This window comes from Eriocheir sinensis, chromosome 31 (genome assembly GCF_024679095.1).
Source record: "Eriocheir sinensis breed Jianghai 21 chromosome 31, ASM2467909v1, whole genome shotgun sequence".
NCBI lineage: Eukaryota > Metazoa > Arthropoda > Malacostraca > Decapoda > Varunidae > Eriocheir > Eriocheir sinensis.
This window is the reverse complement of record NC_066539.1, coordinates 4,861,527-4,878,244: the sequence shown is the minus strand read 5'-3', so window position 1 is coordinate 4,878,244 and position 16,718 is coordinate 4,861,527. Positions and strand designations below refer to the sequence as shown.

Here is a 16,718-nt window from a genome sequence, read left to right as displayed (position 1 = left end):
GGTGGCGGTGAGGTGTTCATCTGCACCGCGACCCGTTGGGATTGACTATCACTGCTGGGCATTGTTTATAATCCTCACTATCGCTGGTACTGCGCTTCGTTTGTAACGGTCAATACGCGGCGCCCTGAAGGGCGTGAGTATGTTGTGGTGTCTGGTGAAGCGGGCGGGGGGAGGGGCGTCGGGTGGCAGGAGATGGCGGTGGCGAGGATGGTGAAGCAGGGAGACGCCGAATTTTCTGAGGGCGTCCTGGTGTCTGTCAGAGAGCCTCGGGAGATTCAGGGTGGTCAGGGCATTGTCGTAGGCGTGGTAGTCAGGGCCTAAAATGACCCTGAATGCCCTCTTTTGAACCCTCTCAAGCTGCTGTTGTTGGGTGAGGGTAAGGGACGATGACCACGCCGGGGAGGCATACATGAGCCTTGGGAGTATGAAAGATGTGTAAATACTGCACAGCTCAGCAGCCGGTGCCCCCAGCGTCCTGAGTCTACGCAGCATGTACAGTTTGTAGGAGGCTGCTCTGACGGTGTTGGAGACGTGGAGCTTCCAGTTGAGTTGGTTGTCTACAGTGATGCCGAGTAATTTGGTGGACTGGACAACCTGGAGGTGGTGTGAGCCAATAGACAGCAGCGGAGGAGGCACATCTCTCTTGGACGTGCAAACGTGCATCACCATGGTCTTGGTGTGGTTAATAGTGGCACTATTGTCCACCGTCCATGCCTGAAGGTTGTCGAGCGACGCTTGAAGAGGTGCATAGTCTGGATCCCTGTTGTTGATGGGGACGCCCAAGGTGCTGTCGACGATATAATTCCAGCGATGCGGTGTGTCCATGAGGGCGTTGTTAATGAGCACCAAGAAGCAAAGCGGACCCATTTTAGTGCCTTGCGGGACGCCACACGTCAGCTCAAGAGGAGGGGAGACCGAGCCCTGGGAGCGAACTATTTGCTGGCGTGCGCTGAGGAAATCAGTCAGCCACGATACAATATTAGGGTGAAGCCCCAGCTCAATGGCCTTAGTTAGTAAGTAGTGTGTGTGTGTGTGTGTGTGTGTGTGTGTGAGAGAGAGAGAGAGAGAGAGAGAGAGAGAGAGAGAGAGAGAGAGAGAGAGAGAGAGAGAGAGAGAGAGAGAGAGAGAGAGAGAGAGAGAGAGAGAGAGAGAGAGAGAGAGAGAGGTATTTACGGGGATTGTTTTAATGGGTCACTAATGAGCGTGGCTGGATTTCAGTTGTTCAAGAGAGGAGTATTTCATAGTAGGTTAATGAGAACCCCGCCGAAGGTAATGGGGATGTTACGTAAATGTGTCACCATAGGCTGATACTTTATATAAAGGGAGAGAGAGAGAGAGAGAGAGAGAGAGAGAGAGAGAGAGAGAGAGAGAGAGAGAGAGAGAGAGAGAGAGAGAGAGAGAGAGAGAGAGAGAGAGAGAGAGAGAGAGAGAGACAGGAACAGAATTAAGTGGTAGTGTTAGGGTTGCTTTAATACAAGTATATTCACCAGAAATTTAGCCTTGAAATAGATAGCTGGACAGACAGACAGGCTGATAGACAAATAGACAGCCAGTCAGACAGACAGACAGACACAAATAGAAATGAGTGGAGCAACAAGTGAGGCTAAGCGGATGAGCATGGTGTATGAGCGTGTGATGGCCCCAAAGGGTGTTCCCAATGCTTATCATGAGAGCCGTCGGGTAATGTAAACATGGCTGGCTGTGTCCGTAGAGTTGCCCGTTCTGGCGCAGGCGATTGTTTATAGTTTATAGCTCATGCTGCCCTCCCAGAGCTCATCTTTAATCCTAGAATCTAGAGTCCGGGTTGATAGGTGGTCTTCTGGACAGCATGTGGGTAGTTTTAAGCCACTCGGCGGCGGCTGAAAAATCCCAGCTTGGTGGCACCGGGCGGGGGTTGAACTCGCGTCGTCCCGAACGCGGGGCCGTTACGCTATCCATCCATTAATAGTAATAATAATATCACTTCATTAATTATTCATCCGAAATTTAAAAATACGGATTAGAAAGATTGGCAAACAAACAGACAAGAACGGGCGAACAGAAGATACAGACAAGCAGGCGGACGGACAAATGGAAAAAGACGGATGAACAAGAAGCGAGCGACCACACACACACACACACACACACACACACACACACACACACACACACACACAAAACTCCCCCCCCACACACACACACATACCCCCCCCCCCCACACACACACACATACCCCCCCCCACACACACACATACCCCCCCCCCCACACACACACACATACCCCCCCCCCCACACACACATACACAACCCCCTTCCCCCCCTCCCCACACACACACACATTCTCTTTTTCTCTCTCTCTCTCGTAACAGTCCCCAAGAGACCAGAATCTCCTTCGGGACGCCAGTCAACTCACCAGACAATGAACTCGCCTGAAAAAAAAGAGAAAATTAAGAATAACCATGTGAGGATTTTTTTATTTAAATGCCTCAGAATAAATGAGGTTTGTTTTGTTTGAAATCTTAATTAAACAGTTCGGTAGCTTCCGTGTGATTACTCTCTATCTCTATTTCACAATTCATCTATCTGTTTATCTATATATCTCGGCTATTGGGCAACTAACGGCAGCCAGCACTATGTCAGAGTAGCGTTATCTAATTCCAATAACCAAACCAAGCCGTCCCAAGGCAAGCCAAGCCAAGCCGTTTGCGTCGCACTGTCTCCGCCGCTTGGTTAACTTCCTGCACTAAACTGCGCGCCAGGCTGAATAATTCTAGCTATTCTGCGAGGCTCTTCGTATATTTCCTTAAGTGACAATAATGTTGGAAGTTTAAAAGTGCACCTCTGAAAAATCATAAAGAAAGAAAGAAAGAAAAGAGTTTTGTTAATTTGAGTTTGTGTTGCATCCCTGTTAATTTTTTTTATATCAGCATTTCATGTTAATTTATATATTTTTCATGTATATTAATTTTCTCCTGTATTTTTTTTCTTATTTTGTTATTTGTTGTTGTTGTTGTTGTAAATAAACCGTATTGGCTATACAGAAAGCGCCACATGTGGCCACTCAGCTCAAAGCTGTACTTTCCATAGAGTTCAAGTTATATACTAGAGTGCGTATGAGACTGTCTCCGGAATACACGGCCATGGTGCCGCCACCGCTCCAAGCCAATGATTGCACACACTTCACTCCTACCCGATTTCAGTTTTTCTCCATGTCAAATAGAAGAGTCAGGAAATCGGGTAGGAGTGAAGTGTGTGTGCAGTCTTTGGCTTGGAGTGATGGCGGCACCAAGGCCTTGTGTCCTGGAGCCTCAAACGTGCTCTAGTATATAACTTGGACTCTATGAAGAGCACTTCTTTGACAATTCACCGAGTGGCCACGTGTGGCGCTGCATGTATAGCCAATACCGTCCATTTATTGGGTTTGACAGTTTTTATTTTTTGGGGGGTGATTACTTTTATCTGAATGTTTTATTATCCATTTAATTGTTTTTTTTTCTTTCTTTCAATTGTATTATTTGGCAGCTTAGTGTTTCATCTTATTACATCTTTATTGTCTCAGGGGTTTTTTTGTGTGTGAGGTTCAGCTTGTTACTCACGCTAGGTCGTCGGTTCTTCGTGGTGTTTGTGGCTGTTGTCGTGGCGCTAAAACGAACGTTCTTTGGATAACGTAGGTACTGCTGACTTGGCGGTCGCGTTTGAGGCAGGCTTCAGCGGGGACCACCACCACCACCACCACCACCATTACCACCAGGGATGGGCGCGGCAGAGAGGGGAGGGCAGGCATTCTTGAGGCACGGCCTATCGTTGCTGTGGATGTTAGGGCGAACTGTAATGCCAGGAAGATGTACTTAGTGGTGGTGAAGGTGGTAGTTCAGTGTTGGTGGTTTGGTGATGGTTGTAATGATGGTGTATGTGTTATTGGTAGTTATGGTGAAGGGGTTTGGCCGTTGGGGTAGTACGACTAGTAATAGTAGTAGTAGTAGTAGTAGTAGTAGTAGAAATCTTGATCTTTCATATTACTATTTTCCCTTAAAACTCAAGTGGATAAACAGAGATCACTCAGGAAATGTATTTGTTTTCCAATCATTTTACCTTTCATTAATCTAGAACAGCATTTAGCAAGCTTTACACATTTTTATTTATGAAAACTTTACCATAAATAATTACCTCTCACTGCATATATATATCATTTTACCTCCTGACTCCCATTACAGAGAAAATATGAAACTAATAATTTTTCACTCCACTGCTTCCAACATTTTACTTACTACTGTAAAATATATATGCATGATGCGGGATCTATTTGCAGAGTATGGTAAAAAAGAACGTTGCATTGATTTTTATTTGAACTTTTACTATTTTCTCATGTGGCTGAGAGTATTATATGCTCTGAAACAAGCGGCAATATCGTAAAATTCTTTCCTCTTCCATTTGCTTAATAATTACTCTCTTAATATGGCCGTTAGGGGTCTGGGCTTTACAAAATGCATCACAACCTGTTTTACCTTGACGCAACGATCACAGCGAATAATATTTACAGTGGGATCTGCAGGCAGCCGCTCGGTGTAGCCCTTCCCCGCGGCGCACCACAAACAAACGAGTTCTCCCTGTGATTTTGCAAGCCAGAAGCAATATCAGTTTTCTTCCTTTTTATTCTTTTGTCTCGGCGCTCTGTCCTTCGTATCTTTTCTTTCTATATTTTTGTTCATCTGCTTCAATTTATCTCTTTTCGATCGTCATGTTCATTACCTACGTGTGTTTTCATTCACCTATATTTTCCCTCATTATGTTCTTCTTACACAACTTACTGATACTCTTTCCTCAACGCCTACCTATCTATCATCACCTCTGTTCTCAACATTACCTTTTTCCTTCCCTTCATTCATTCACCTTGGCGGGCAGCAGAATCACACTAGCGCCCTCTCTGGGAGTGTATTAGGCAGCTCGCACGCCGACTCAAACAATTGCTTATTTATGTTCCAAAAAATTAACTCGTCACGTACCAATCTAATCTAGAGATTCGTCTATTCTATGTATGTTTGTATTTATGTATGTCTATATATGTTTCTTTGCTGGACCATTGAACGATGATATATGTAGATACGTATTTTTATTTCTGTGTGATCAAGTGTATATATATGACGGAGCAATGTTGGCCAATTCCTTCAATCCCTCTGATTCACGCAATTAACAACACGATCCGCCTACTGTCAGCCGTAACTCATCCTTAACGCCGGCACCGCCATTACCGCCGCCGCTGCTCCCAGGCCCCCAAAACGCTGTTAAATCTCTATAACAGTGAACAAACGAGCTAGAAATATTTATTCACGCGTCGCTCCTGTTCGATGTCGGCGTTTTATTGTCTCGCGTCGCACAAAATAGAAAACGAATTTACGAATGTACAAAACCTCGATCTTTTTGGCCGCCACAACGACGACTGGAAAAAAGAAAGACGGGAAACAAGAGAGGAAATCACATCAGGGGCTCAAAAAAAGAGGAAATTAGAAAGTAAACTGCAGTGGAAATAGAGAATGGGACAAAAGGGGATAAAGTCAAAGAGAAAAAAGGATGTTTGAAAGAAAAACAGAAGGAACTTTAAAAGAATAATATATGATTGAGTTGTCTGTGAGACCTTAGAAGTATGTTAAAGAGACCGAGTGAAAGAAGAGAAGATGAGAAAGAGAAAAGAGGACATCAATGTATAAGAAAAATAAATAAAAAAGAGAAGAATATGTGAGCGAGGTTAAAGAAGGATGAAGTAAAGTAAAAATAAGATTTAACGTGAGAGAAAGAAAGGATATAGAGGCATTCAAGTAGTAGAAAAAAACAGCTGGATATATCCTAATGGAGACTAGAAAAATTTCACGACTGGGTATAGAAAGGAAGAAGGAAAACTTTCAATAAAGGAAAAAAAAGGAAAAGAAGAGAAAGAGTATAGAAATAGAATGAGAGTAAAAAGGAGGAAAGGAAAAGGAGAAACAAAGAAAAGAAAGAAGGAAAAAAGAATTAAAGGTAAAGAAATAGGGAAGAACCGATTAAAAAAATAAAAATAAATAAATGTGTATGAAATAGATAAAAAGAAAGAACCATTGGAGCAAACAAATAAATCCCCAAAGAATAAGAGAAAAAAGCAAAACAAATCAAAGAGGAAAAAGAAAAAGATGGAAGAAAAAATAAATAACAAACGAATGAACAATAAAAGAGAAAAAAGAGATAGTCAAAAATAAAGAACATGGACCAGACACGGAAAAAAAACAACGAGAAAGAAAACAAACGACAAGAGAAAAAAATGAAACTGAGAAAAATTATGAACCTACAAAGAGATAAATAAGAGAGAGAGAGAGAGAGAGAGAGAGAGAGAGAGAGAGAGAGAGAGAGAGAGAGAGAGAGAGAGAGAGAGAGAGAGAGAGAGAGAGAGAGAGAGAGAGAGAGAGAGAGAGAGTTAAGAGACATATGAAAACCATGGCTCACTGGATATTGAACTGCTGATGGGGCGCCGGCCTGGCCGTAAAGATGGTCACGAAAGCGAGGAATTGTGTGAGGCGGAGGGAGAGGAGGAGACCGAGCAATGGAAGGAGAAGAAGAAGGAGAAGGAGAAGTAAGGAAAGAGAGATATACGAATGAGCTGCAAAGGCATTTAAGAGAAATAAAGAATGAAAGAAAGAAAGACACAGACAGACAGAAAGACAGACACAGACAGATAGACAGAAAAGAAGGGAAACGGATTGGGAGGAGTAGTAGGAAGAGAAAGAAATACGAATGAGCAGGAGAGGCAAGTAAGAGAAAGAAAGATAGATAGACAGAAACAGACAGAAAGAAAGATATAAAAAAAGAAAGAAGGAAAGAAAATGAAGGAGAGAAAGAGAGACGCCATTAAAATTCACACACCTCCTCGCTACAGAAAATTGAGGAAAACAAGAGAAAGTCGTGAGTGAGATACCCGGAAAACATGCATGAAGGTGAAATAAAGAAAGGAAAGTTAGGTCGTGAAAAAGATATAAGATACCAAGTTTGTATTGCATGGACTCAGGAAGGGAGGGGAACGAAGAAACAGTAGAAGTGAACCGGAGAAAGTTGGCGGACAGAATGGAGAGTGAGTCGAGAGATACACATACAAAGAGAGGAGGAAAAAGTGGATTAAATGGTGGAAAAACAAAACAGAGGATGGAAAAAAATAAGTAAATAAGAGCAAAAGAAAATAAATTACTAGCGTGTGTGCAGAAAAAAAAGATTGGTGAAACTACTGAGGTACAGATACGAATAAAAATTGTCAAAGGAAAATACACGTTGAAAAATGGCAAAACGAACGAATTATCTGTAACGGAATTAACAGAGAGAGAGAGAGAGAGAGAGAGAGAGAGAGAGAGAGAGAGAGAGAGAGAGAGAGAGAGAGAGAGAGAGAGAGAGAGAGAGAGAGAGAGAGAGACTTGACCTTTCCCTAGTTTTTCTCTCCCAAGATTATATTGCTCGAAAATGTTTCCGCCTCTTTTCTCCCTCGCTCTTCCCTCCTCTCTCTCCGTCCACTTTCCTCTTCTCCCCTCCCAAGTCACCCCCGCCTTCCTTCTTTCTCTTTCCATTTTTCTCTCATCTTTCTTTCCCCCTTTCCTCTCTCTTTCTCTCTCCATTCCTCTCTCTCCATATCTCCCTTCCTCTCTCTTTCTCTCTCTTCCTTCGTCTCTGTTCCTCTCCCTCTCTCTTCCTCTCTCCTCTCCTAACACAATCACATGCTCCTGTTATTACCTGACCCGCCTCGCAATCTCCTGGCGGCGAAATTCGTTACTACAATATGCTGCCTGCCACTTCGTCTGTTATTAAATAATTGGAAGCGAAAACAACCGAACGCCCCAAAAAAAAAAATGTTTTGCTCCGAACGTTTCACTTAATTTACGGACACACACACACACACACACACACACACACACACACACACACACACACACACACACACACACACACACACACACACACACACACACACACACACACACACACACACTGATATAGATGTGACGTGTTTTCATGCCCATGGAGCTTAGGGGAAGGGAAGGCTGGGTTCACATATGGGTTAAAAATGCTGTATGCTGTAATGAGGTACACACGTATTTCAACATGCACATAAGACGTTTACATACATTCATATTCATTTATATTGTTATTGTGGTTACTATTATTATCATTATCATTATTACTTTTATCAATAGAAATAGCAGCAGCGTAAACATCTTCGTCATCATCACCATCACTATGAGTTAGTTTTTTTTTTGTCCTTTACCGTCATCTTCATCTGTCATCATAAACACTTCCATCATAATCACTGCCCTCATCACCATTGTCACCATCGCTCTCATCACATTTTTCTTCACCATCACCACCACTACCACCACAAATATCACCTTCACAGTCAGCGTTAAACACCACTACCATCCATTACCAATCACCACCACTACCATCCATTACCAATCACCACCACCACCAATAATACCAATACGGCCCATTTTCCAACACCAAAAGCGACGACCTCGAACACATGAAAAATGGCGAGGCATCAATCAGGGGACGGAAAAAATATATATTGACTCTGAAGGACCGTACCGCCGCGACAAACTAACGCTCACACACACATACACACATACACACACGCACACGCACACACACACACAGAGCCACGGTAGCCAAATATACGAGTCGGCCCTTCATCACACGGGAAAGTAAACACAGACAGCGGAAGGCTTGCACGCCAGCTGGTAATATTGTCCCGAATGCTTGTCTCCATGTCGGGTCGTGATGAAGGCAACGGATACTTCGAGTACCTAACAATGGGTCGCGGAGAGAGAAAGGTGTGAAAGAACGGTGCGCTAGACTGACTGACTGACTGACTGACTGACTGAATGACGTGGCTTCCTTTTACACCTACACCAGCGCCGCCACAATCACTGACAAACACACACACGCACACACAATTACACCAAGGCCTTTCACTTCTCTCTGTTTCTTTCCCCATCTCTCTCTCAACACCTTGGCTCATGACCTCGTGGGGGAATGCGCATCGTAAGTGTGTTTTGTTTTGTGTTGCTAGGGAAAACACATCAACACACACACACACACACACACACACACACACACACACACACACACACACACACACACACACACACACACACACACACACACACACACACACACACACACACTCTGTTTGATCAGCACGTTGAATGAAGCAATTCCGTTGATGTTGAATGTTTGGAGAGAGAGAGAGAGAGAGAGAGAGAGAGAGAGAGAGAGAGAGAGAGAGAGAGAGAGAGAGAGAGAGAGAGAGAGTATATCCCAAGGAATTGGAAATATTCACGTCTCGTCTCTCGCAGCTCCCACTCTCACCTTCTTCCGTTGCCTGGAGTGCCATATTTTGTTGCCCGTTCCTTCCCATTCCACTCCCTTCTCCTCCTTCTCCGGTCCCCTCCCCTTCCTATCCCTCCCCCCTCCTTTCCCCTCCCCTTCTGTCCCTTTTCCCTCCCTCCCCTCCCCATCTTCCCATCCCATTCTTGTCCTCTCTACTTTTCTATCCCTCCCTCCTTCTTTCCTCTCCCCTTCCTTTCCTTCCCATTTCAGTCACCTCCCCTTCCTTTCCCCTTCCCCTTCTTTCCCCTCCCCTTCATTCCCCTCCCCCTCCTGTCCCCTCCACTTCCTTCTTTTTCCCCTCCTGTCCGCTTCTATTTCTATCCCTTTCCCCTCCTTCTCTCCCCTTCTTTCCCTTTCCCCTTCTTTCCCCTCCCCTTCGTTCCCTTCCTCCTCCTCCCCCCTCCCCTTCCTTCCCTTTCCCTTCCTGTCCCCTTCCCCTTCAATCCCTTCCCCCTACTCCCATTCTTTCCCTTCCCCTTCCTCCCCCCTCCCCTTCCTTCCCTTTCCCCTCCTGTCCCCTTCCCTTTCAATCCCTTCCTCCTACTCCTTTCTTCTTTTTCTCCTCCTGTCCCCTTCCATTTCTATTTCTTCACCCTTCCCTTTTCCATCCCCTTCTTTCCTTTCACCTTCTTCTGCCTTCCCCTTCTTTCCTTTTATCTTCCTGTCCTCTCCCGTTCTTCTCTTCCCTCTCCTAGCCATCCCTTCCTTCCCCCTCCACCTTTCCTGTTCCTCCACCTCCTTACACCTCTTCCCGCTCCATTAAAGATTTACATTATTTACTTTCTTGTACATCTGGCATTTATTTTCGCTACGTGGTTTTCTAAAGGCACACTGTGAAAGAAAATGATGTAGTGTCCCTTTTAAAGCATGTTCCTAGTTTTCTCTCGTGTGTTTCAGGAAGTCATAAATTACAACCTTGTTTCCTCTTTTTCTTTACATCTGAGGGTTTTTTGTGTGTGTTTGCGAGCGCGTGTGTCAGTATGTGTGTGCCTGTGAATATTCGTAAAGTCACTCATGCAGGAGGTGGACGAGAGGCGGGCGTGTCGTGCCCTCAAAGCTTCCACTTCCTCGGTGCTCAGAAGTGCATCGTTAGAGACCCGAGGGACCGTGAAGGACTCGCTCTTTCTTTCGTCTTCTCTTTATGTTGCCACTCTCCCCTCTGGTTCGTCTTTGCATTCTTTACACTCTCCTCAGTTGGCACGCACGCCTCTCTGTTCACTTCTTTTGCTTTAGAGTTCTTATGTTCTTATGTTCTTATGTTTATCCCGTTCCTCCTTTTCACCCTCCTCCTCTTCCTACTTCTTTTTCTACTTCTACTCCTTCTCCTCTTCTTTCTGTTCCTGCTCCTGCGCCTCCTCCTACTCCTCCTCCTCCTTTATCTATATGACTTTCTATATGCCTTTGATCTCTTGTTCACTCTTTATCACTTCTCACCCCAGTCTTATCCTTTTCTCTTAATCTCTATCCTCATCCATCTATGTATCCATCTATCCTTCTCTATCTACATATCATCTTTTCCACGTCTTCCTCTAGCAGAACTTTCGTATCCACTGAACATTCATAAATTCAGTTTGTCTATCGTTTTGTATTTCGTGTTTTTCTCTGTGTGCAAGTTCGGTTTTATCTTTACTCTGTCCCTCCCGTGATTATGATCGGTTGATGTTTTTTTTTACTATTATTATTATTTATGAACTTTCTTGAAGTTTAACACGATGACCCGAGTAGTTATGTGGCTCTTGTGTTTGAAGATGAGAGAGAGAGAGAGAGAGAGAGAGAGAGAGAGAGAGAGAGAGAGAGAGAGAGAGAGAGAGAGAGAGAGAGAGAGAGAGAGAGAGAGAGAGAGAGAGAGATTTATGTTTTTCAAGCGCAACATGGAAACACATTTGTCTGTACAATAAAAATCAATTAATAGGCGCACACACACACACACACACACACACACACACACACACGTATTACCACCTCAAATAACACCTCTGGATCCAAACTTTTTTCCCTTGCGCTCCTGAATACAAATGTTACGTGTGTGTGTGTGTGTGTGTGTACCCTTGACGGTCATGCGCATTCTTCTGATCTTTTCTCTTTCTTTTCAGTCTTTCTGCTTCTCTCTCCTCCTCTTCCTGCTTCACCCGTTCTTCCTCTTCCCGCTACACTTTCTTTTCTTTTTCTTCCTGTATGTTTATTTTTCTCTCCTTTTCTTTTACTCTTCGCTCTGAACCTTACTTGTCTTCTTTCTCTAAGTATCCCCTTCATCTTCCTCCTTCATTTGCCTTTATTTTATTTTTTTTCTTCCTCCTTCGTCTCCCCGTCAGCCCGAGCACTATCTCCCTGTCCTTCCTGTCTCATTTATCTTTTCTTTACATTATCTTTTTTTCTTCCTCCTCCTCCTCCTCCTCCTCTTCCTCCTTTTCCACTTCCTTTCCCTTCCTCTCCTCTCCTTCCTCTCTCCTTTCCCTGCCATCCAATTGCATCCACTTGCTCTACCGGCGAATTCCACCCATCGTAACCTGTTTTAGTATTACAAGCGCTGCCTTCTTCCCTTCCTCTCTGCTTTCCTTCCTTCCTTCTATTCCTTTTTTCCTTCCTTCATTGCTTCTTTCCTTCCCTCCTTCCTTTAACCCCTTCTTTTCTCCCTTCGTTTCTTCCTTTCTCCCTTCCTTTCTTGCCTTCCTTCCTTCCTTCCTTCCCTCCTTCCTTCCTTCCTTTCTTCCCCCCTCTCTTCTGTCCATCCTTCCTTCATTCCTTCCCTTCTCTCTTCTTTCCTTCCTTCCTTCCTGTTTGCTTACCTTCTTCCTCTTTCTCCTCCATTCATTTACAATTCCTTCACCCCCAAGCCACCAGGTGTGTTATCTAGGCTGCCATGCTTCCGGGTTTTAGAATCGTGAGAAAGACTCTGAAAAGGAAAATGGAGAAACGAAAACGCAGGGTAAGAAATGAGCGAGGGATGGAGGAAAATATAACTTCAATAATCTTCCCAATAGTCGGGCAACGGCGTAGCTCACATATTAACTTTGACTAATAAGAACAAACAAATCGCCGTCGTTTTTCAGTCAGCCTTTAATTGAGTCATCGGTTTCCCTCCCGCTCACCCCACGTTTTCTTCTTCCTCTTTTTCCCGCCAATACCAGCCGTTGTAGGAAGTTCGAGAAGAAAATGTTTTGTTTGTTTCGTTTTCCAGTTGCGAATCGCCTAGCGTGAATATTACTACAATTCTCGTGTATTGGGGCAGGAATACGATTTTGTCTTTCTTTTCCCCTCCACTGCGTATTTTTTGTATTTGTATGTCTTTTTTTTTTTTTTTTTTTTTTTTTTTGGCGTGACCCGCGCGCATGTGTTTGTGTGTGTGTGTGTGTGTGTGTGTGTGTGTGTGTGTGTGATGTATGTATGTATGCATCTATGTATGTTTGAATGTCTCCATCTGTGTGTATGGCTGTATCTACCTGTTTGTATACCTCTGTCTGTTTCTGCATTCGTCTGTCTGTTTATTTGTCTGTGTCTCTGTCTGTCAATATCCATCTGTCTGTCTGTCTGTCTTCTGTAATTCCTCTACACCCTTCACGTATGCACTCACCGCAAATGACTGGATCGTTTTCTTAATTACAGCGTGGAGGTCATTATCTTGCGCGAACCTTTTCATCCGTTGAAGGAAATTATCGCGGCGGTTGTTAGAGGCGAGTGCTTGATTGGCCGCGATGACTTTTCGACGGAGGAGAAGGAGGAAGAGGAGGAAAGAGGGAACGATGGAGGAAAGGAAGCATTGGAGAAAAAAAACGAACCAGAAAAAGCAGCTTGCCGGGGTATTACGAGGAGGAAGAGAAAATGCAGAAACAACTTAAAAGAGATAAGTGGAGAAGAAAAATGCGAAGAAACCTTGCGGAAAATTAGGAGGAGGATCATGAGAGAGAGAATGAGGAGGAGGAGGAGAAAGAAGAAGAAAATGAACATGAGAAAAGGAGAAAAAATAATTGAGAAAAGTGAATAAAAAAGATGAAACGGAAGAAAAGAAGAGGAAAAAAGTAAAAATATGAAAGAAAATGATTAGAGAAAAATTAATTAAGAAGAAATGAAAATGAAGACGAGGATAGGAAAAAGAAGTAAAAGAAGAACAATATGAAAAAAGAAATAGAGAAAAAAGAAAAAAAGAACAGATTAAGAAAGAAGAAAGGAAAAGTAGAAGGGAGAAGGGAAAAAAATGAAAGAAGATAAATATTGAAAAAGAAATAGAAGGACAAGAAGAAACAAGAAACCAAATAGAAGAATGTTAATTAAAACCTATCTCACTATCACAAGGCATACAGAATCACTTACCCACTTACCTTTAATTAACCTGTTTCTCTCCTACCCGACATGATTAATCTACGTAAGGACGCATTTGAAGGGAGACGAGAGCGAGTAAGTGAACCGAGAGATGCGTTTGACTGGCTGTTTCTAGGAAGTTTAATCCGAGTTTAATTTAGCTTCCGACATTCAGTTTTGCGGTAAATTCAATCACGGCGCGAGTTGAAGGGATCTTGACGCTTGCAGCAAAACTGACTAGTATAGAGCGAATTGAAGATTTGTGGATTTGTGAATGTTTCTCCAAATGTAATGGTTATCGAAAAGACGAGAGAGAGAGAGAGAGAGAGAGAGAGAGAGAGAGAGAGAGAGAGAGAGAGAGAGAGAGAGAGAGAGAGAGAGAGAGAGAGAGAGAGAGAGAGAGAGACAGGACCTGGTATAGATGGGGGAAAGGAAAGTGGAGGGGAGAGTTGAAAGACGTAAAACGCGGAATAGACCTGAAGAAGAGAAGGAAAGAGAAACGAGAGAGAGAGAGAGAGAGAGAGAGAGAGAGAGAGAGAGAGAGAGAGAGAGAGAGAGAGAGAGAGAGAGAGAGAGAGAGAGAGAGAGCAAAGCAGAAAGAACTATTACATAAGACGGACAGAGCTTTCTATCTGAGTTAATTTGGCAGCAGACGGCAACTGGCGGTACTCGGGGAGTGGTTTTATGGCGGCGGCAACGAAGTGAACTCATCTGTGAGGCTGAAAACTCGTTCCTCTGCCGGCTGAACGATGAAGCTGTTCTTTGTAATGGGGAAGGAATGGGCCGTTACTCTCCACACGAGCAATTTTACGCCCCCCTTTAGTCGGGTAATTAACAATGTCTGGAGGCGAGGCTGCTGACGAAACCTTTAGGAGTGTTAGTAAAGTTTTCTGTGTTTTTGGTAATCTCCCCTGCGTGGCTGTCTTGTGGAAGGACCGAAGAAAATAAAAAATAGAGTTTTATGTAAATCTAAATAGTCTATCATCCTTTTCAACATAATTCATTTTTAGTTTTTGCTGCATCCTTTTTAAACATGTAATAGATAAGGTTTTCTTACTATAGTGCATTCCTGACTTCACGCAATATCAAAACGCTTCGTGGGAGTATCCTAAAGGTACTAACTAACAACAGCAGTTTTATGTCTTGTTTGATGACTTTCTTCCTAAGACTAAAATTAATTAAAAAGTTCAGTTGTTTGTAGGAATCAAGACAGACGGTGCATACCTCAGCAAGCTTACATCCGCAGATTCCTTTTTCTCATTTTCTGGGATACTGAAGAATATAAAATGTTCTGTAGGAGAAGGCAGATACTGAAGAGCGGGTAATGATCTGACTTTGTGGAGAGTTTTATGAGTACCTAGAAGAACTGAACACTATGATTTAGAACGAATTCCAGGCTATTATCGTGCCACGTTGGAAATAAAAGTAGAAGATCAAACATTCATTTCATTTGATTTAATTTGATTAATCATCAAGATGATTTTTTTATTTAATTCATTTGCAAGGAAGCGGCTGAAATCTTTATTTTTCCGTGTTGTGTTGAAAATTGTAATATTCTCAATAGGGTGGAATACGATGTGTTTATTTTATGGAATGCAATACTTTTTCTACTTCATACGAGGAAGTCGCCGAACTAATACTTTTTTATCCTTGTTATGGTGCAAATTCTCAATATATATTCTCAGTAAGTTGGAACACGATGTGTTTCTATCATTTCACACCAACGAAGTGGCCGAAATAACATCTTGTTTTCTTTTATAGAACCCAAAATGAATAAGGTGTCAAGATCTCTTCATGTTTGAAAGAAACATGTTGACGAAGACCTTGTATACATGTCTTATGAAGTTATTTCTTGTTTTCAGCCTGAATCGAATGAATTGATCAAACACAAGCTTATACATGTAACTAACAAAAGATTTTTTCCAGGAGTCACGGCGGTGCTGACAACAATGACTCGGCGGACAATGGCAGAAGCGGAGGCGGCAGTGGTGGTGGCGTCGATGGAGGGGATGCTACTGGTACTGACGGCGCGACTCCAACTGGAGGAGGAGGGGAAAGAAGAGCCCCGGCAGGAGGAGGGGAGAAAGGAGGAGGAGGCAGGAAGGGCGGCGGCGGGCCCAGGAGGTACAACATCCCCAGCAGCGAACTGAAGAAGCTGGATCAATTATTTGTCTCCGAAGACGACAAGATGACGTACGACCGACGCCAGACGCCCAGCTACACGGCAGGTACGGGGCTCTCCTTCCTTACTTCCTTCTATCCATATTTTTCTCTCTCCTTCTCTCCCTCACTTCACCTCCCATTTGCTTTTCTCCCAATTTGCATATTTCCCTTTCTCCCTCCTATTCCTTGTCTCCCCATCACTCCCTTTCCCTTGCCCCCCACCCCCCTCTTTCCCCGCCTACACTGTTCTGTGAATTTGGACAAAGCGTGCTCGCTCAAGAGAAGGAAAAGGAATACATGGGAATACAAGGAAGAATAGATACCAGGAGACATATTGGTCTATAACGAGGGTATTTTAGGGGCTACTGCTGCTACTGATAAACTACGTGTGGTAGGACAAAAGGAGGAGGAGGAGGAGGAAGAGGAAGAGGAAGAGCATGAGGAAGATGAGAAAGAAGAAGAGGAAAAGGAAAAAGAAAGAGCAAACAGTCGACAAGGAGGAGAAGCACTCAGCCGAGGAGGAGGGACCAGCTATTTGACGGAGAGAAAAATAACTAGAGAAAATTAGTGAAGGAGGAAGAAAATTTCCCGGAAAAGAAAACTATTGAAAGTAGGAAATAGGAACAAATGTGCCATCAGGGGAACAGGAAAAGAAGCAATTGTTAGCCAAGAGGAAGAGGAGGAGGAAGAGGAGGAGGAAAAGGAGAGAGAGTAGAAGGCTGCAGAAGGGAGGTATTTTCATTTTGTTATATTCTTTGTTTCATCTCTCCTCATATTCCTACTTACTGTTATTCAATGTGAGAGATCTGTAAGTGTAATTAATATTGGCTAAGCTATTGATGTAGTAGTAGCTAGTAGTGGTAGAGGACGAGTAGGACTAGTAG

The 16,718-nt window shown here is 43.5% G+C and overlaps 2 protein-coding genes across 19 annotated transcripts in view; one reads left to right on the top strand and one right to left on the bottom strand.

The window, feature by feature from the left end:
* The window catches only part of LOC127005839 (uncharacterized), a 29,162-nt gene extending 20,283 nt beyond the window's left edge, over positions 1-8,879 (bottom strand). Inside the window, exons 1-3 of one of the 3 annotated variants that reach the window (XM_050875027.1) lie at positions 8,790-8,879; positions 3,576-3,786; positions 2,393-2,408 (exon numbers count right to left, since the gene is read on the bottom strand). In XM_050875027.1, coding sequence (XP_050730984.1) covers positions 2,393-2,408; positions 3,576-3,763 — 204 coding nt within the window. In that variant the 5' untranslated portion in view covers positions 3,764-3,786; positions 8,790-8,879. Of the gene's footprint in view, positions 1-2,392; positions 2,409-3,575; positions 3,806-8,168; positions 8,361-8,789 lie in introns of those variants that run through there. The other 2 variants (XM_050875028.1, XM_050875026.1) reach the window with 2 other exon arrangements.
* Positions 1-16,718, top strand: part of LOC127005836 (glycine receptor subunit alpha-4-like) — a 148,683-nt gene that overhangs the window by 92,223 nt on the left and 39,742 nt on the right. For 15 of the 16 annotated variants that reach the window (XR_007758947.1, XR_007758950.1, XR_007758951.1 and 12 more), the window contains one exon: positions 15,598-15,899. Coding sequence is in view for 10 of the 16 variants with exons in the window: in XM_050875017.1 (XP_050730974.1) it covers positions 15,598-15,899 (302 nt within the window). In the remaining 6 variants the exon portion in view is untranslated. Of the gene's footprint in view, positions 1-12,080; positions 12,302-15,597; positions 15,900-16,718 lie in introns of those variants that run through there. The other variant, XM_050875023.1, reaches the window with a different exon arrangement.